Source organism: Macaca nemestrina, chromosome 12 (assembly GCF_043159975.1).
Source record: "Macaca nemestrina isolate mMacNem1 chromosome 12, mMacNem.hap1, whole genome shotgun sequence".
Lineage (NCBI taxonomy): Eukaryota > Metazoa > Chordata > Mammalia > Primates > Cercopithecidae > Macaca > Macaca nemestrina.
Window position 1 is genome coordinate 85,352,113 of NC_092136.1, and position 21,242 is coordinate 85,373,354.

At 38.4% G+C, this 21,242-nt stretch overlaps 1 protein-coding gene across 16 annotated transcripts in view; it reads right to left on the minus strand.

Moving 5' to 3' along the window:
* Nucleotides 1-2,487: 2,487 nt before the first annotated feature.
* Nucleotides 2,488-21,242, minus strand: part of LOC105468864 (phosphatidylinositol binding clathrin assembly protein) — a 112,850-nt gene continuing 94,095 nt past the window's right edge. For 11 of the 16 annotated variants that reach the window (XM_011719331.3, XM_011719339.3, XM_011719326.3 and 8 more), the window contains 3 exons: nt 19,420-19,524; nt 5,471-5,573; nt 3,428-3,869 (listed from right to left, as the gene is read on the minus strand). In XM_011719331.3, coding sequence (XP_011717633.2) covers nt 5,481-5,573; nt 19,420-19,524 — 198 coding nt within the window. In that variant the 3' untranslated portion in view covers nt 3,428-3,869; nt 5,471-5,480. Of the gene's footprint in view, nt 3,870-5,470; nt 5,574-19,419; nt 19,525-21,242 lie in introns of all 16 variants that reach the window. The other 5 variants (XM_011719342.3, XM_011719337.3, XM_011719335.3 and 2 more) reach the window with 2 other exon arrangements.

The following is a 21,242-nucleotide window of genomic DNA, read 5'->3' on the forward strand; positions in this document are numbered from 1 at the left end:
ATAAATTCATTTGGCTTAGTACTGTGGTGTCTCCATACACTGTGACCTGGTCACTGCTAGCACACAAGAGCCACACTCACTCTGAAGAGATATTTTTTTTCTCCATGGAATTTTGTAGAATAAGCAAACAGAGTTTGGAAGCGTGTCTGTGAGTTATGATAAACGAGAATAATCTTGAAATTATTTTTAGTTCAAGAAAAACATCCCATAAAGGCCTATTTCCCATAAGTCACATTTTGTTGGCTTCTGGAAAAGCAGAAGACTCCTAGGCTAACATAAGGAAGTCCTCTTCCGAAATATGTATTCTCATAGTCACTGGTTAAGAAAGGGATACCTTTTAAAAATGCTGAATGCTGACAGGTGTTAAATCAAAGGCAAATAATTTTGAAAACGATTTGGGACAGGTATAGTTGTCCTCTGCTTACAGTCTTCTCTCTTATTTCAGCCAATACTTACTTGCTAACTGGATTTATTTCAGCCAATACCTACTTGCTAACTGGATAGTAAAATGATGTGAGCATGTATGAGTTTACAGCCTGATGTAGTTATGTAATCAACAGCTGATTTACTTCACTCATATTTTGGTTAAAGATGCTCTTGTCGGCCGGGCGCGGTGGCTCAAGCCTGTAATCCCAGCACTTTGGGAGGCCGAGACGGGCGGATCACGAGGTCAGGAGATTGAGACCATCCTGGCTAACACGGTGAAACCCTGTCTCTACTAAAAATACAAAAAACTAGCCGGGCGAGGTGGCGGCGCCTGTAGTCCCAGGTACTCGGGAGGCTGAGACAGGAGAATGGCGTAAACCCGGGAGGCGGAGCTTGCAGTGAGCTAAGATCCGGCCACTGCACTCCAGCCCGGGCAACAGAGCCAGACTCCGTCTCAAAAAAAAAAAAAAAAAAAAGATGCTCTTGTCGCATGTTTGCATTCTTCCTTGTCAACGATGTCTGGGCATCAGAGAGGAGGCAGGAAATGTGCTTCACTAAACACCACTGGGAATAAAGAGTGGCCATCAGTCTAGATTGCAGAGGGAAAAAATCTCCATGTCAGTTTATATATTTAAATTATGTGACAGCAGGTCACAGAGAGAACAACGGACCATGAAATCAAAGATTTGATTTTCATCTGTTAACTTACTGATCTGGGCAAGTTCCTTTTTTTTTTTTGAGACGGAGTCTCGCTCTGTCGCCCAGGCTGGAGTGCAGTGGCGCGATCTCGGCTCACTGCAAGCTCCGCCTCCCGGGTTCACGCCATTCTCCTGCCTCAGCCTCCCGAGTAGCTGGGACTACAGGCGCCCACAACCGCACCCAGCTAATTTTTTGTATTTTTAGTAGAGACGGGGTTTCACCGTGGTCTCGATCTCCTGACCTTGTGATCCGCCCGCCTTGGCCTCCCAAAGTGCTGGGATTACAGGCGTGAGCCACCGCGCTCGGCCCCAAGTTCCTTTTTTTTTTTTAAAACAGGGTCTCACTCTGTCATCCAGGCTGGAGTGTGCAGTGGTGTGATCCCAGCTCACTGCAGCCTCAACCTCCTGGACTTGGGTGATCCTACCACTTCAGTCTCCCAAGTAGCTGGGACTATAGGCATACACCTGGCTAAGTTTTGTATTTTTGGTACAGACAGCGTTTCACCATGTTGCCCAGGCTGGTCTTGAACTCCTGGGCTCAAGTGATCATGCACCTCAGCCTCCCAAATTAGTGGAATAACGGGTGTGAGCCACTGCACCTAGCTCCTTTTCTGATTTCTGCATATAGAATGGGTAAAATGTGGATAATACTTATCAAACACAGCCCAAAAGTTGTTTAAACAACAAAATAAAAATGGCTATGAAGCACGTCACATACTGAAACATACTTAAAAAAAAATAAGGCAATATGAAAGAAACAAGCCACAGACCTTAAATATAAACACCTCCTCAAACATCAGAAGAGACAAAAATTTGTAAAGGAGAATAACTTATAAAAGTACAATTTCCCAGTTTATATGAAAATGGTTTAATAATAGTGAAACTTAGAAGCTGATAAAATTTATTGGCTATGACTACATTTTTTCTCCAATCACAGCAAATATTATGCAGACACTTATCAATGCAAAGCTTTTAATCCTTTATCATGTACTCTGAACCCTATGCACTACTAAATAGGCAACATGATACAATCAAAGGTCTCTTTGGCAGATGTAATTGTATGTACCGAAACGTTACACTTAACTGCATATTATCCCTTAAACTTACCTGACTAAAGGCATCTGATCAAAAGACAGAAAGTGAACAATTTTAATAAGTAGTTGCGTTTATCAGTAAGAGTCTACAAGGTAACAAAAAGTGTAGAGAGACATCTTTTTGAAAATTTATATAAAACCTTCCATGTTACTAAACCAACAAATATAATCACCTGGGTATACTTTTATTAGGGAAAAATGATGATATTGATGATAATAAAAAGAGAAAGGGAAAATGAAAATGCATCTCAGACCAGAATACCATAACAAAAGTTTTGTGGAAGCTGCATTTTATTTGAAAATCCACCCATTTTGCTAACATACATTTTAATATTGTAAACAAAAATAGAATCTGCAGAGACAATGCAACAAGAATGCTTAAACTCATGTACAGAATTGCTTTCTTACAATGAACTGTCCTTCTTAAGGCCCCTCTCAACCCAAATGTTAAAGATGTATTTACACAAAGCACCGATCAACAGTGCAGTTTAATTCTTCGTTTACTAAACTCTTGGCTAGACATTAACTTTAAAGATGCTATTGTCCCTTATTTAAAAGGTACATGGATCATAACATGGCACGAGCCAAATAAAAGGTTCAAGGACTTTGCCCCCCTTACCCCCCCTTGTAACACCTTCTAGAGTTTTAGTGAAAAGAAGGAAAGTCTTGAAGTGAAAGCAATTCCTCACATTCATTTTGGAAAGGCCCTAATGTCAAATGGAAAATAATGACATGCCAAGCACAAAGCAGTAAAGATCCTTCCCAATGCACTAATGCTGAATTTAAAATGTAGTGCTTTTCCTAGTCAGTGAACTGTTCCCTGGCAAAATCCTAGGCACAGAATTGACTATAAGGATTAATGCATTTATAATGCTTCCCTAATATCCCATAGAGGCTGAGAATTCTTAAGAGATTCAGACCTATGGACTTGCCTTAAAATATTTAGTGCTCTGTATGTCAGCTGAGAAAAGCATTCTGAATCAGATTCATTCTTGTGGATAAAAATCAAACATACTGTGCACATCCATACTCATTTGCATAAGGAGGTCTGATACAATATTAATGTTATGTAAAATTGATAATCATAAATAAATACAAATACTTAAGGAATGTCTACTGCAAACTGAGTATAATTTTTTTTAAAAAAAGAAAAGTTAATTTCAGTTACTGTTTCTGTATTTGTGAGGACTGGAGAAAAGAAAGATAATGCATAATTAGGAATTTTAATTTTGATCCCTCAAAAGAGTCCTGTTGAAATACAGTAAAGGACACAGTTCTTCTCTCCAGGCAGCTTTTCCAAATACAAATTTCACACTTTCCAAATAAGGGCTTTTCTTGATAGGTTACTGATTATGGGTATTAACAGGAGTTGAAAGAACTGAAGGGTTAGTCACCAAAAAGACAGATCTTAGTCTTAAATCATAGCAATTCTTGGCTTTATAAACTGTATTGATACGTTCTCCTATAAACTAGTCCCAATTTCCTTCATGGGCCTTCACTGAGTTACTTGTAGCATTCTAGTGGAAGAAGAGAGTTTAAGAGATTTAAGAGACAGCAGTTTGGATTTTGCTGGAAGTAAGGATTTTGCTGCTTGAGCACTTGTCTTTTTGGAGTAATTCCATTTTCTTCCATCAAGTTACATAAACTGTATCTGGAAAAAAAAAAAGTGGGTATGTTAATTCATTGTATTGTAGGATGTCTTCTCCTAAGTAAAAATGCTTTGCGGTCTTTACCATTTAACTGGCCCAGAAGTGTTCACAACATGCTAATCACAAACCCTGTTTATAAAACAAAGTCAGTATTACAAACTTATGTGCCAGAGAGCCCAATATTTGACACATATAGGGACTTCCAAATAATGATTTTTTTTGTTGTTGTTTTTGAGACAGGGTCTTGCTCTGCTGTCTAGGCTGGACTGCAGTGGCGTGATCAAAGCTCACTGGCCGGGCACCGTAGCTCACATCTGTAATCCCAGCACTCTGGGAGGCTGAGGCACGCGGATCACCTGAGGTGAGTTCGAGAGTTCGAGACTGGCCTGGCCAATACGGTGAAACCCTGTCTCTACTAAAAATACAAAAATTAGCCAGGTGTGGTGGCGGGCGCCTGTAATCCTAGCTACTTGGGAGGCTGAGACAGGAGAATTGCTTGAACCCGGGAGGCAGAGGTTGCAGTGGGCTGAGATCGTGCCACTGCACTCCAGCTTGGGTGACAAGAGCAAAACTCCATCTCGGAAAAAAAGAAAAGCTCGCTGGACCTCCTGGACTCAACCAACCCTCCTGCCTCAGCCTCCTGAATAGCTAGGACTGCAGACAGTCGCCACCACAGCTGGCTATTTTTTTGGGAGGGGTAGAGACTAGGGTCTCATCATATTGCCCACACTGATCTTGAACTACTAGCCCCAAGTGATCCTCCTGCATCAGCCTCTCAGGGTGCTGGGATTACAGGCATAAGCAACCACATCCGGGCCAAATACTTAACTGCTAAAAATCGAGGAATAGCATGTGGAGGAGGAGAAGAAAGATCAATGACCTATTTTTTCATGACAAGTTCAGAAAAATCTCTCCATAAGCACAAATACCACACGCAAAATTTCATTTGGGAAGCAAAATTTGAAGTATTATTTCCAAATGATATACAATTAGAGATAATAAAGGGAACAGTAATACTATACTAAGTCATTTTTATTAACATAAATAAAAATCTGAAAGAGCCATAAAAAATATTTTTCAATAGGGTACCACTGTTCATTCAAAGATATTTCATTCACGATTTCCCTTAAACTGCCCATCCAAAGATCTATTACTGAAGTAGACGTGCTAATAAACTTGCCAAATCAGAAGACTATAAACTCCCAAAGATCTAGAAGGTATATCTAAACTGGGGGCTAGAGCACCAAGAAGAACAAATGGCACTGTCTTCCAGCAAACAGAGGCAGTGTGGATCATATGCAGAATCCTTCTAATCAACAGGGCTTAAGTATTCACTTGCCCTTAATTAAAAAGCAAACTTTATCCAATCTCATCCATTTACTGTGAGCAGTGGGTGAGATTACTTTAATTATGTTAAAGATATTTTCCAAAAGTTGTTTTTCCTTATGTCCTATCTTTTCATTCTGCACCTAAAGAATAGAGGAAGAGGAGGAAGAGGAGAGGGAACCTAGAGTCCTTTAAAGAAATGAAAGAGAAGCGTGAATTGTGTTTAATGTTTGGTAATTGTTTTTAAGTCCCCATCTCCCACAACAAGCAGCAATACCTAAAGTGATTTATAAGAAATCCTCCAAAGAGAGCTCTGCAAAAGGGTCCTTTCCTGAAGCTCTGTGAGGACTGTGACTGGAGGGGCTGGATGCTGCCGACAGCTGGGGGAAAAGAAGACAGAGAGAGGGAAAGAAAAAAAGATCTCAGAATGACAGAACATGAAAACAGAAAATGTATGAAAGAAGAAGTGGTTTTTGTTTTGTCATCTTTAATAAATATAAGGGCAGTCTTTGTAGAAAATGGATTAAGACAAAAGTTTCAGTAGCATGTCAAGTTAAAAGGTATGCAATGGCATGTGTTTTTCAGAAAACAAACTCTTGCTTCTGAAATTTCAAAGGAATAATGTCTTTTACCCAAAAGGTTGATATAAGCTGATCCATGGTTAAGAATTTTAATGTGTGTATGGGGGGTGGTGGGGCGGATAGGGGAGGGAATACATAATTGCATTTTTGTTTAAAATCGAGAGAACATGTTTCCTGTGCCCAGGCTATCTGTCCAAAGCTGTGCAACTCTGACCTCAGTCCAGAGCCAACACATCTAGCTGCAATATTCTTTCCTTTCTTTCTTCATAAGGGTCGAAAAGTCCTGTCCTAGGTTCACACACTTTTCACATGAAGTTGTCTCCTGCTCGTTTATCTGGACAAACTGCAGCTGACACACACACTGTGGGAGGTGAAAGGGACCTTAGAGGTCACCTACTGTAACTGTCCACATACTGCCCTGAATATGGGGAATACTTAAGATCTTGGATCCTGCTTCCTGTTTGGACATATTTACTTGATTCTTAAAATCTGTCCTATTGTTTAATTCGAATATACTGTAAGGCAAGTAAACCACTGAACTCAGTATGTACCTTTATTCTCCCAAAGATAGACTATTCTTGAACAAGATACTAATTTTCATACATGTATCCTTCATTAAGCTGACACGAGCGTTTCAAACCCAACATGAACCATTTTACTTTGGAACAAGCTTTTAATTCTTTTTCTCCCTCTATAAGACTGCAAACCATGTAAGCAGAGAACTATTACAAAATCAGCTATTCTTTTAGGGATGTCCAACTGAGCAATAAAAGTTGACTAACTGGAAATAGTTTCAATTCATACTTCAACATTCAAATCCTACAGAAGATTTCTTTGCTGGTGCCAAGTGATTTCATTTCTACCTCTTTATTTATTTATTTATTTATTTTGGAAAAGCACTATAGAGAATGAACAGCCAATGAGCTTCAGCAAATATTACATCACTAGTATATGCAATTTGTTCTGGATGCCAAGATCAATTTATAGCCATCAGTTATACTCAGGGTTGAGTAATTTCCTAATGCATATCTTGTTCCCAAAAACAAATGTTCAAAGACAATGGGAAGAGACAAATGGAAGCATGATGGAATCACGCAGGCAGCTACAGATGGGAGGACAGAGCAGCATGCCTGGGCTTGAGGTTTCAAATATCATCCACGCAGAGACAAATTAAGGTGTAACAACTGGAAAGATTCCCCCTCCTCCCTCTTCAGCGCTACCATGGATGGCCAATCAAAAGCAGAATGATTTCAAGTAAAGCGATCATCAGTTACTGAGCTGGAGGGAGTCCAACATCCACACTTATCTCCAAGATTAACTTCGTTTCTCTCTGAAGCAGATTTTCTTTCACCTGAAGTTAAAACAACAGCAACAGCAAATCCTACTTATTGCAGATAGGCTGCATCTAAAATCAGAAGTTTCCTATGACAGCCCTACACTGAATTACCTTCTTAAATCACATGTTTTCATGAGGGTAGCAGTCTGAAGACCTGACAGACCCACAGTAAAATGCCCCTGAAGAATATAGAAGAGAAAAATCCATTCTCAATATGTGAGCATACTGCTAAACAAGCCCTAGAGGCTTATAAACAATGTTGAAAAGGATCATTTTTCCTTGGGAAAAAGAGTTGGTTTTTTATTAGAACTTCTAGTAGTCTCTTAAATTGGTAAAACACATACATACACGTCTTATGTCTATAAAAATGTAGCCAAACTAAAACATGACAGAGACCACCAACAAGAAAACAAGACAACATCCTTGGAATAAGTTTCTTATCATTAATATCCGTATCAAGCAGATGAAATCGTAGCCAGGGCTAGCTTGGCTGACTGCACAGCTCCAAGGAGTGGGACACTCAGCAGCCCCTGACCATCCTACCCCTTCCTGGCATCTTTTCCAAAGCACAGACACACCTTGCACTGGTGACAAAGTAGTCACCCCAGAGAGTAAATAAGAGAAGGAAAGGAAATGTGCTTCATTAGCCCAGTTACTGCTCAGGAAAATCAAGAACAAAATAGCATGAAGAGGCAATGGGATCTTGGTGGGTGAGAAGTAGGAGAATTTTAAAACTATAAGAGCTGGCTCGACTCTACTTATTCCTGTGAGTAAATTAAAGAACATGATGTAGGGTTGCTAAAGAACATAAAAAGGCATAAAAAGTACTAGAGGATAAAAAATTAAAAATACAAACCAGCAACAAAAAGACAGCTATTCACATAAATCACAAAATCATCAAATTTTACAAGAGAGCATGTTATTTGTTGTTCTGGACACCAAGACAAATCATAATTGATCTTTTCAGTCAAGCCCTACTACTATGTTGCCAGGTATCTATCACAAATAAAACTAAAACAAAACACAAACAAAAAGAGCCTTTATCTATTTATTTCAAATAACATTCTCTATCCCAAAATTCCCACAGACCCAAAAAATAACTGGTATAGCTACCAGTTCGTTCAAATCAAAATGACCTATGTCACAACTGAAGATGTCTTAAACAAAATGGTCAATCGTAATGGTCCAATACAGACAAAGTCTTTTCTCATGTACAGAAAAACAAAATACTGAGAAGAACAGCATATAAATCAAAATACTAAAATCTGCAAGTGGTTGATGATAGTATCTCTTAAATTCCTTCTCCCCTCCTCCACTACTCTAATCAATCTTTACGAAAAAATACAGTAAAATGTTACCAAAATCTTTGCATTATATCCAGAGCAATGATTTTTTTGGTTATAGAGTGTGTTTCATATAATCTATCTATCAACATTGTCTTGTTCTGTCACCCAGGCTGAAGTGCAGTGGCGCAGTCACAGGTCACTGCAACCTCAATCTCCTGGGCTCAAGTGATTTTCCTATCTCAGCCTCCCAAGTAGCTGGGATTACAGGCATGCACCACCACACCTGGCTTTTTTTTTTAAGTTAAGGTCCTGCAAGGTGGTACAGGATGGGTCAGACTGACTTTAATAAAGGACAAACACACCTAGCTTAAAGAAGGTTAAAAAAAAAAAAGTCTATTGACAGACTATCATAAAATAAAAATGGTTACTCCTTCGTTATACTCCTGTTTAACACTAAACAAAGAAAATTTCAGGTTAGAACAAGAAAACACCAACAATCTCAGAAAGTCAGCCCAGTGGAATTAAAAGCTTATGAAAGACTAAATAGTTGTATATTTAGGAAAAAACTTGTGACATATCATTTGGCTGTACTTAAAATTCTTAGAGAACCAACTTTGCCACATCTTTACATTTTAATTTTTCAGTCACCCAAAAGCCTGGATAGAAATGTAACAATGCTGTAGAGATTCATTTTGTCTCATTGGCAAAATCAACATCTTAAGAGAAAAATGGATTGTACTCCCTTTGCTTGGAACAACAGTGCCAGGTTTTGTAGAAAGATGGAACTGAATCTAATCCTAACTCTCTTATAAAATGGGATTTAGAATACCAGGCCCAATACCTGTATTCCTGCTTATGGCTGTCTTGAGAATTAAATGAACATAAGCACTCAGCATGCTGCCTGGCATATATGAAGCAGCTCAAATATTCTTAGTTCCATCTTCCCTACTACCTACCATCAAATGTTCATCTACAGTTATAAGTGGCCTAGTTCAAATGTCATTGCCTCTGTGTTGTTCTTGCTCTTCTGCTGTGCTCTGTATGTCTTTCTTATAAGGGCTCTCATTCTATTATCAACCAGTCACTTGTCCATCTGTATTACATTCACCTTTAGGCTGCTCAGGTGCAAGAAAGACTTTATCTGTCCCTTGTTCAGTAAGTAGCAGTCACTTACACATTGTAAGAATTCTAAAATGTGCAAAATTAAAATGCCTTTTGGTGATAAAACAAGCTCCATATAAAAACAGTCTCCAAAGTGGGGTGTACAAAGAAATTATTACAACTGTACTATTTTTAAAAATTCCTATTTTTGCATGTTTTAAATGTACCTCATATATTGTTGTAGAAATATATGAATGTAATCTATAAATACACATACAGTCATGTTACATACTTGCTATGGTTTTGAATGTTTCTTACAAAACTCTTGTTTAAATCTGGTTGCCATTGTAAACAGTATTGAGAGTTAGGACTTTTAAGAGGTATTTAGGTTCTCATCAAGGGAGTGGGTTCGCCCCCTTTTGTTCTCTCTCTGCTTTCTGCCTGCTGTGTGATACCTTCCACCATATTATCATGCACCAAGAAGGCCCTTGCCAAATCCCAACACCTTGATACTAGACTTTCCAGCCTCCAGAACTGTAAGCCAATACATTTCTGCTCTTTATAAACTACCCAGTCTATGGTATTCTGTTACATCAGCACAGACTTAGACAATGTCCTAATACTGCTGTGTAATCAAAACATTTAGAGACCATGGTGCTACTAAATAGGATTCCACAGAGACACTGAGTCACAGAACAGTTAGGCTGTTTTGGGGTAATGTTTAGAACATGACCAGGCCATTAGTGGTACATTGAATCCAGTTGCTTAGGGATAAAAATATACACTGCTGCATTTCATTTGCTTATATTAAAGATAATGCGATTCCTCAGCTTCCTCTGTCAGGGCTAAAAGACAGGATTTCTCTACTATATACATGTAGGGGTCTATCCTTTGGGTTAAGTCTAGTGCCACAAATAATTGCTTCTTGTGTTTATGCTCAACAAAACCCCACTTTGGGTTTCTGCCTATCAACAACATAACAAAGTTATGCCAACATTAACCCTGTCACCTTGAATGCATTACCCATTTTGTTTTGTTGTTGTTGTTTTGGTTTTTTTTTGAAACAGAATCTCACTCTCGCCTAGGTGGAGTGCAGTGTGCGATCTCGGCTCACTGCAACCTTCCCCTGCCGGGTTCAAGCAATTCTCCTGTCTCAGCCTCCTGAGTTGCTGGAACCACAGGTGCCTGCCACCACGCCCAGCTAATGTTTGTATTTTTCGTAGAGACGGGGTTTCACCATGCTGGTCAGCCTGGTTTCGACCTCCTGACCTCGTGATCCACGCCCCTCAGCCACCTAAACTGCTGGGATTACAGGCGTGAGCCACTGTGCCTGGCCCGCATTACCCATTTTTTAGGGGATGCCACACAGTGACCTGAGAGCATTCCACTTTGAATGTACATTTTATCTGAACCTCTCTAAAACTTTTTTCCCCCAAAGACAGAGTCTAGTCCTGTTGCCCAGGCTGGAGTACAGTGGTATAATCATTGCTAACTGTAGCCTTCAATTCCTGGGCTCAAGTGATTCTTCCACCTTAGCCTCCAAAAGTGTTGAGATTACAGGTGTGAGCCACTGTGCCCAATTCTCCTCTTAGAATTGTAGAATAAGGACAATTCAGGGAATAGGAACAATTTCCAAAAACAGGGCAACCTTTAAAAATTTTCTTAGTTTCAAATATTTTCATTTGATCCTTAAAGCAAAATGATAAAGTACACAAAGTAATACCACAATTTTACAGGTATGGAAACTAAGGCTCAAAGTTACATAGAGAATTTGCTCTCAACACATGGTTAGCTGAGGAGTCAAGTCAAGACTCTGTTGAATTGTGACCCCCCCAAAAGATGTGTTGAAGTCCTAACCTCTGGTGCCCATAAATTTGACCCTACTTGGAAATAGGGTCTTTGGAGATGTAATCAAGATGAGGTCATTGGAGTGACCCTAATTTGATGATTAGTGTCCTTATAAGGAGAGGCACGGGGAGGTAGAGACCCATAGAGAGAATACCATGTGACAGGTAGAGATTAAATGGCTACAACTGCAAACTATGGAACGACTGGGGCTATCAAAAGCTGAAAAAGTCAAGGAAGGATCCTCCCCTAGAAAATTCAGAGGCAGCATGGCTCTGCCGATACTCTGATTTTTCCAGAGGTGATAGAAAACAAATTTCTTTTTTAAGAACTTAAAAACTTTTAATATGTTTGATCAAGTTTGTGGTACTTTGTTACAGCAGTCCTAGGAAACTATAATACAGACTCTAATGCAGATCTGCTGGTTCCAAGGCTGGTGTTTTTTCCCTCTTCAAACTCTGCTATCCCAATTAATTTCAATTCAGCTAGAATTTACGGTTATATTGAATTTACAGGAAAAAGTTAACGTGGGAGTACAGAAGTTTTTAAAGGAACTTTTCTAGTAAATGTGAGACAATACATTCCCATGCTTTCTGTATACACATTAACACACATGGTCACTGATGTTTGTCAGGAAGATTCTACAGAACTTCACAGGCACCCAAGATTTTAAGAACACTTTCTGGTTTTCTTTATTAAGACAAGAAATTAGATTTCTACCTTTTGGAGAATGTCCGCAGCAAAAACCTAGTAACAAGCAAGGTCTTACTCTATAGGTTGTCTTGTTAGCAACAGTGGTCAGCAGATGAGACTCCTAACATTTCTGTTTTGAATGATTCAGGTGTGTACTGGGAGCTACAGAACTAGTTTTCACCTATGGTACTACATTCCAATCCCCAAGGAAATGTCCCTCATGGTATTCTGTAGTAGGCAAGGATGAATGATTACAACACACTGCTTACAAAGCAAAAAGCCTTCTTCACAGAAATCCAGCTGGGCAGATTGGCTGACAGAGGAGGCACTGCCAATATTCACAATTAACACACCAAGAGAGTAAAAAAACTACAACAACAAAACCAAAAAACAAAACCAAAACGAAGCCTAAAAGCAGCCACTAGTTCTTAAATACAATAAAAGGCTTTTTCTAATACTTATTATGCAAATATCTAAAAGCAACAGTGTTCCCATTCAGAAGGATAAAAAGCACTCACAACAAGCCATCGTTTCCCTTCAGGCACTTAACTGATGTCAGACTTATTTAAAATTAGCCACTGCAAAAAACAACAAAAAGCAGCAGCCATTTTGCATTTTTAACCATATCCTCCATAAACAAAACTGGCAGTCCTCCTTTAAAAAAAAGTCCTAATACCAGTCAAGAAACCAACAAAACTTGGCCAGGAGCAGTGGCTCATGCCTATAATCCCAGTCCTTTGGGAAGCCAAGGTAGGAGGACTGCTTGAGGTCAGTTCAAGACCAGTCTGATGTACCCTCGCTCTACAAAAAATTAAAAATTAGCCAGGCATGGTGGTATGTGCCTGCAGTCTTTGCTACTCTGGAGGCTGAGGCTACAGTGAGTCATGATCATGCCACTGCACTCCAGCCTGGGTGACAGAGTGAGACCCTGTCTCAAAAAAAAAAAAAAAAAAAAAAAAAAAGAAACCAACAAAACAAACAAAAACAAAAAAGAAACCAACAAAACTTTTAATACGCTTAATTTTAAAATTAAATGCCCAAAGGTAATACTCTGTATTTTTCATATTGCTTTTGGGAAAATAGGCAGATTGATATGTGATCAGTGGGAATTTTTCACATAAAGAAATAATAAGATGACAACAACCCTTCTCACTCGCAAAGAGCTTCAAAAATACCTAAACTGCCATATAAACATTCATTTAATAAGTGTTATTTCATACCACAATGACTTTCAAAAGAAAACTGAAATTATAATTGTGTTCATGCTTAGTAACATAATAGCTGTGTATTGCAACTAAAGAATGAGTTTATGAACTACTGGCTTAGCAATGGACATTTGAATTTACATAAAGCACCAGTAAGAGAAAGCAGGAGTCCCCTTTCCAGACACACTAGCAATCTGTACCAAGTAACGAAACAGTAAGACCATGAGGAAGCACAGAAGAGAAACAAAAGGAAAACCACAAGGACCTAGAATTTACCAGGAAGTTAAACATCTAGGAAGATGCACTAATGTAGAACAACATACTAAAGACAGCTACAATGTTAGGTATGAAACAGAAAAATATAATATCCATTGTTAAACAATTCCATGAAAATATCTAAAAAATACAGAAAAATGACCCAGCACACACACGCACGCACGCACACACACACACACACAAAAGGAGAAAAAGGGATGTGTACAGGAATTCATAAGTTCAAAGCTACAGCACAGTCTACTAAATTAAAGCCATAATGACAATTTCCTTAAGAACTGAATCAAGTCTGAGCTAAGGTGTTAGCTGCTTCCTCACAAACAAGCACTAATGCAGTGCTTACAGTAACGTAGATAAAATGTAAAACACACAACACACTGGAATGTCTCACTAAATGGCAACAAGACAAACATATCTGAGAGGGCTAGGGTTCTCTCAAAAATGTTAACTTGATTTAACAGTAATCAGGCAAGAAACCAAGAGCTACAAGCTGTTGGTAAGTAACAGCTCTCAAAACAAACACTTCAAAGAGCAAGGAAGAACTTTTGGGAATAGCTGTAGAACTGAGATTTGATTAAAAGATTCCATTTTGATGGAATTTCATTTTTCATTTTAACTACCATTTACTTTATCCCATACAAAGAGATGGATGATCTCTGCCCTCAATGATTTTTTAATCCAACTGGAAAAAAGGGAACAAAACAATGAAAGAACAATTAAAAGGTAATTCATTAAGAAAAATTATTTTGGTTTCAGCTAGCATTCTATGGACAAAATTAATCCAAGAGACTGGCTGAGAATCATTAAACATTAAAGCCTGAGAAAAAGCTCATCTAATTCAAAGATAAACAGTTTAATTTTTTCAAAAACCAAAGAGAGTCTCACTATGTTGCCCAGGTTGATCTGGAACTCCTTGCACTTAAGCGATCCTCCTGCCTGAGCCTCCCAAAGTGCTAGTATTATAGACATGAGCCACTGCGTTTGGCCAACAGTTTAATTTTTAATTATTAAAAATGTTCAATCATGAAGTTAAAGCTGTCTTCAATGCTCAGGTGAGCCATCTAATGTTTTAGCTCACCATAACTATTAGCCAACAAATCAAAGCAATTTTAAACACCACTGTAAGTTCTTATAATGGTTACAAGTAAGTGAAATGAGAGATTAAGGAGGGGCAGAGTAAGTTATATGATGAAAAAGATAAGTTTACAAGGTGATTCATTTACTTAACAAAAAATGTACAAAAACTATTACATGTCAGGCACCGTTCCAGGAACTAAGGACAGAGAAGTAAGCATGCCAGAGAAGCCTGCCTTCATGAAGCTTTTAATTTAGTAAAGAAGGCCCTTGCTAGATTGGATGGATGCCAGGTAGTCACAAGGTCTGTAAGAAAAAATAATGCAGAATAAGGAAAAGAATTCCAGATCTCATAAGGATGTGAAAGGGACACGAGATGACTGAAGACTGGACAAAGAGTAAACCCACTTTATGGCAGGTGAAGGACTTTTGGAAAAGACAAATAACAGCAGAACACTGGATACTTATTGAGAATTGTAAAAGTATGGAATCGAAGACTTGAATATTCCGTTAACTCATTATTATTCTTATAAATAGGGAGGCTTCATGAGGTAGTTATAAAATGGAAGGAAAGCTCAGAAAAGGCTTTAAATTTTCAGTTATATTTAGATTCACCTCCTTAGGCTGGGCACAGTGGCTCACACCTGTAATTCCAACACTCTGGGAGGCCCAGGAAGGCAGATCACTTGAGGCCAGGAGTTTGAGACCAGCCTGGCCAACATGGTGAAACCCTGTCTCTTCTAAAAATTAGCTGGGCGTGGTGGCGTGTGCCTATAATCCCAACTGCTGGGGAGGCTGAGGCACGAGTTTCAACACAGGAGGCAGAGGTTGCAGTGAGCTGAAATCGCACCACTGCACTCCAGCCTGGGGGACACAGAGAGACTCTGTCACCCACACACAAAAAAAGATTCACCTCCCTAAATGTTTGAGTATGGAGAGAGGTGCTACAAATACTGCCTACAAAAGATTATTCCAGTATTTACAAAATGGATTAAATTGGGGAGGCAAAGAACATGAGTGACTATTGCAAAACCAGCGTGAATAAAGAGGTTCCAACATTGGGTGAAAGCTGTAGAATGCAAGGAGAAGGGTGGGTCTAATTACAGCAGAGAAACAATTAGTGGGACTTTGTGATTAGACACATGGAGAACAAAGGAGTTATAAAGAATTAAAAGTAACATTAACAAATTTAAGATTCTGACTTTAAAATGATTCAAATGACTATGCAGAGAGACCAAAGCTTCTTTGAGCCATTTCATTGCCGCCTGATTTTATTTTTCTAGTTATCAATTTGCTTCCTTCATTTGCTTTTTCAGTAATACTTAAGTACTCATTTCAAATTTTATCTTTCAACTAGAAACTTACTACCCTAATGTTCTCATTCACTTCTCTTCTGATATAAAGTAGTTAGGAAAAGATATTTCTGTCCCTGTTTCTTTTCATGCACAAGGAAATTCTGGCACTTTTCTGGTTTCTGCGAAAGGGTTATGTGGGTTTTAGAAGGCAACAGGACATAAAACTTGGGTTAAGAGCAGATGCTTGGTGGGTGCGGTGGCTCACACTTGTAATCCCAGCACTTTGGGAGGCTGAGGCCGGTGAACTGCTAGAGCTCAGGAGTTCAAGAACAGCCTGGGTAACATGGCAAAATTCCATCTCTAAAAAAAATACAAAAATTAGCCAGGCGTGGTGGCGCACACCTGTAATCTCAGCTACTCAGGAGGCCAAGGTGGGAGGATGGCTTGAACCTGAGAGGTGGAGATTGCAGTGAGCCAAGACTGCACCACTGTACTCTAGTCTGGGTGACAGAGCAAGACCCTGTCTCAAAAAACAAAACAAAAACAGAGCAGATGCTGGGTGACAAGCAATTTTTTTTTTTTTTTTTTTTTGAGATGGAGTTTAGCTCTTGTCACCCAGCCTGGAGTGCAATGGCATGATCTAGGCTCACAACAACCTCTGCCTCCCAGGTTCAAGCAATTCTCCTGCCTCAGCCTCCTGAGTAGCTGGGATTCCAGGCATGCACCACCATGCCCAGAAAATTTTTGTATTTTTAGTAGAGACAGGGTTTCACCATGTTGGTCAGGCTGGTCTTGAACTCCTGACCTCAGGTGATCTACTCACCTTGGCCTCCCAAAGTGCTGGATTACAGGTGTGAGCCACCGCGCCTGGCCAACAATTTTTTAAAGGTAGATTTTTGCCAACATTAAAAAAAAAAATGTTTAGTTTTTCAAAAGCAAAACTCATACACAATGTTTCAAGATTGAAGGTTATTACCCAAAACTGTAGAGGATATTCTTTACAACTACAGTAGTTACATCCTGAATGTGTAAATGTTTACACATTTACCAGAAAAAACAAAGGAGCGTGTAGACTGTTCACTGCTGACAAAAGAAGATGGTGCTACTGTATTGGCCATTAAGGGCTCAGTCCCACTAGCAGAGAGACTGTGGTATAAATGAGCACTGGACTACGAATAGGAGATACCTGGGGATAAATTGATTTCACCACTTAATTAGCTGAAGAACCTTTCCAAATCTGTCTTCTTCACCTATAAAATGTGATGGTGAGAGCAGACCTATCTACCTTAAAGAATCAGGTGACATAATGTATGTAAAAGTAATTGGAAATTGTATGGTAGTATCCAAGCTTAAGGTAGCAATATATTCTGACAACAGCCTGCAAATCAAGATGCAGAGGGGGTGAAGGGTTTAACTACATATCAGGAAAAAAGCTTCTATAGTCAAAGGTCCCTAATAAGTCTTTAGCATGGACTATAGCTTTAAAAAAATTACTTAAATACATTTAGGTTTCTATCACTTAGTCTTCTGTAGCAAAAAAAAAAATAGTAATTTTTAAAGTAAATGATACATATCTGAAGTTAAATGTACAAATAACAAAATAAAAAACAAAAGGACATGAAAAAGACATAATCATTTATCAAGAAAACATCTACAACAGATAGGGATATCATCAATATACTTCTTAAAAGATTATCAAGTTAAACCAGTAATCAGATTACTGCTGGTAAAAGTTCAATAGTAGTTACTATGAATACTGTAAAGAGTCTATTTTATAAAAACAAATACATAAAAAGTAACTGACTTATAAAAGTAATGACTCTGTCAATTATCCTGACTCCAAGTTATTTTCTATTTTCACTGTAAATACTTAACTGATTAAAGAACAAGGAGGAAGTCATTTTAACATGGACAAAGGGCGGGGTAAAAAAAGAGACATGCTGCTAAATGTATTAATTGCAACCAACATGAATTTTACCGCTTAATCAGAACTAAATTCACTACCCACTCTTAGCCAACAGAGGTATCAATTTATTAAGAGATGCAATATTCAAAAAGGCTGAAAAATGAAAGGACTGCCTATGCTTCACTAGTCTATGAAATACAGTCCACTATTTCACCTTCTGTGGTTTCAGTTACCCGAAGTGAACCGTGGTCTGAAAATAGGTAAGTAGAGGATATTAAGATAGCTCAAGAGAGATAAAGACAGAGAGGGAGAGAGCAAGCATGTCCGTGAGCAAGGGCACACATTAACAAAACTTTTATTACAGTATACTGTTACTGTTCTATTATTCATTATTATTAATCTCTTATTGTGCTTAATTTATAAATTAACCTTTATCAGAGGTATATATGTATAGCATATATATGGTTCAGTACTATCTCATTTTCAGGCATCCACTGTGGGTCTTGGAACATAACCCCAAAGAGAAGAGGGGACTACTGTGTATACAGACTAGATTCAAACTGGATCAAATAAACTAATTTTGGCAATGTAAGACGGTATGGTTTGGCAAATGTAATATATATGCATTCAAGTGGAAGGGGAATAACAAGTCCACTAACCAAATGTTCATTCAAATGTTTTCAAATAAGCATTAAACACATACAGTAACCAATCAGTTGGCATTAGAAACCATTTAAGAAAAGGAGGAGTGTTCTAACGATTGCATATAATTAACTACTTCTAAATGCCAAACAGTATGGGCAGAGCCGCAGACACAGAAGGATAAACCATCCTATCACTTCACAAGGGCCTCATCCCAGAGTATGCCACCAGAGAAGTGAATAACAAAGGAATTTCCTATGTCTTCTAACCATAATGAGTAAAACCTTAAAAAAAGAACACACACACACACACACACACACACAAAAACCCACATTCTTCTAATGCAACAATAATGGGATAAAAAACAATGTATATTTATGGCATATTTTCAGGAACTGGGAGAGAAAACCCTTAGAAACACGTGAAGAGGAAAGTCTCTGTAGATTAAACAATCTAGTTTAGCATGACATTTCAAGCTTTTTGATTCCTTTTTTGGGTTTGTTTTTGAAAACAATCCTCGGTGGCAGAAAGTTATCTAATGAAAAAATAACAGTCAAAACTTTCTGGAGAGCTGCCAAGAGTTTCACAAGCATCTCAAGGGCAACACACCCTGCTGTAGCATCATTCTTGCCATTAGCCAAGGAACTAAAGCTCTGAGTTAATGGTTTGGAGGGTTCACAAAGGATAGTACACCAGAATCATGAAGAGCAAGTAGGCTCCTTAATCTCAGAAAAATCATCCTTTGGATCCACCAACTATAAGTTACCAAGAATTTTCTGTCTTTTAGTATTTGCTATCTACTTATCCTTTCCCTCCAAATAATCAATATTCCTAAAGCTCTTATATAAGAAAGATATGAAGCAAGCAATATCCATAATGAAGGGGGAAAGTGCTAGTAACTTGTTTCTCAAGTTGTACAAAAGGGTGTTATAGTATCATATTCCTTCCAAATCAAGCACATTACCACAGCTGCATGTAGTCTGTAATACCTGTGCTCCTGATACAGGGCCAAAGGGGTTTGGTGGTCTCATGACAGGCTGGCTGTATATTAAGGTTGGTTGCGTCATTACAGGGACACTTCCCATTTGTGGAGGCTAAAAAACAGAAAATTATCAAGTTAAAAGATATTGACTCCCATCTTCCTTATTGTGACTCAGTAAATAACAATGACAACAGGGATGACAGGTCCTAGTACCTTTGCTTGACTCGAAGGGTAACTTCCTCTGAACATAAGTAAGACTAACAGCTACAAACTTTCAAGAGTATTTTTTTTTCTTTTGGTATGTAAAGCCTTTAACATGCTCATTTTAAAAATGTGGTAACAAAGCCTAACTTTTTCTATTCGATGAGTAGCAAAATTTAAACTTTATTCTAGTACAACAGATAAAATGATTCAGACTAAAAGCTTCCAAATTTATCAGGTTTAGACATCAAGAAAACTTAAGACTCTGTCTTTGCTGCTAAGATATTTCAAAGTAAATTGCCTTTGTATAACAAATCAAGTTCTTATACCATTATGCAAGTGATCACAACTGAAGACAGTTGATTCTCTGAATAAGCCTGCTCTAGTTCTTCCATTTTATTTCACATAAGAATCAAGAAAAGAGCTTAAATTACACACCAGAGGTTAACTCTTTCTTGAGTAACTGAAAACAGAATCTCAACCAAATATGTTTCTTTAAAAATTACTACTACAGGGTATAAAATTAACCTAGTAAGTGACATTACCTAGTGTAAAAATAATGCACATACAGACTACTGCTTTGGTTAAAATGCAATGCTCTAAAATCTTTCAAGAAGTTCTATTTATTGTTTCAAGTAGACTACTATTTGCATTTAGAGCTTCATTTTAAGTTTATGGCCTGAGTTTCTCAGCAGACTTTTCTTTTTTTTGAGATGGAGTTTTGCTCTGTTGCCCAGACTGGAGTACAGTGGCATGATCTCAGCTCACTGTGACCTCTGCCTCCCGGGTTCAAGCGATTCTCCTGCCCCAGCCTCCCGAGTAGCTGGAATTACAGGTGTGTGCCACCATACCCAGCTAATTTTTGTATTTTTAGTAGAGATGGAGTTTCACCATATTGGTCAGGCTGGTCTTGAACTCCCAACCTCAGGTGATCCACCTACCGTGGCCTCCAAAGTGCTGGGATTAGAGGCGTAAGCCAACACGCCCAGCCTCAGCAGACATTTTAATGCAATGACTGTGAAAAAAAGCTGTGAAACTTCTCCACATGTATAAAAGGAGTTACTTCCATATCATATACATAAAGAAGTAACATAACAGGCACAATAGTAATACTAAGGGACATGGCACTGCCTTCTACCAGGAACAGTTCCTCAAATACACACCGGTGGGTTGAAGCTACTAGCACCATTTCTTATTTAAGTGAGTCTCTATATACTGAGAGTTGGGAAAGTAAGGGCAATCTAAAATGCACATTGTGGCATTTTGAAAGGTTAAGACTGTTTTTGTACTGTAATAACCACTGTCACAGGAAAATTTCTCTAGCCTTTATCAGACTAAATTTACCTCTATACAATTCAAGTGTTAATCCTTCCCATGCCCTACAATATTAGCTTATAAGATCTCACTGGTATTTAATATATGGTCACAGCAACAGAGGCTCAGAATTAACATGAATGTTTGAAATATAAAAGGCCAGCAAAGTTATGAGGAGAAAAATAAACCAAGTAATACTATGAACATTAATGCATAAGATCTCTTGTATAATGATTATAATCTAGACACGCTTATGAAACCAATGCTATGGTTCTACTGCGTTAAGCACTAGGGCTAGGTGTACGAGGAGCACTA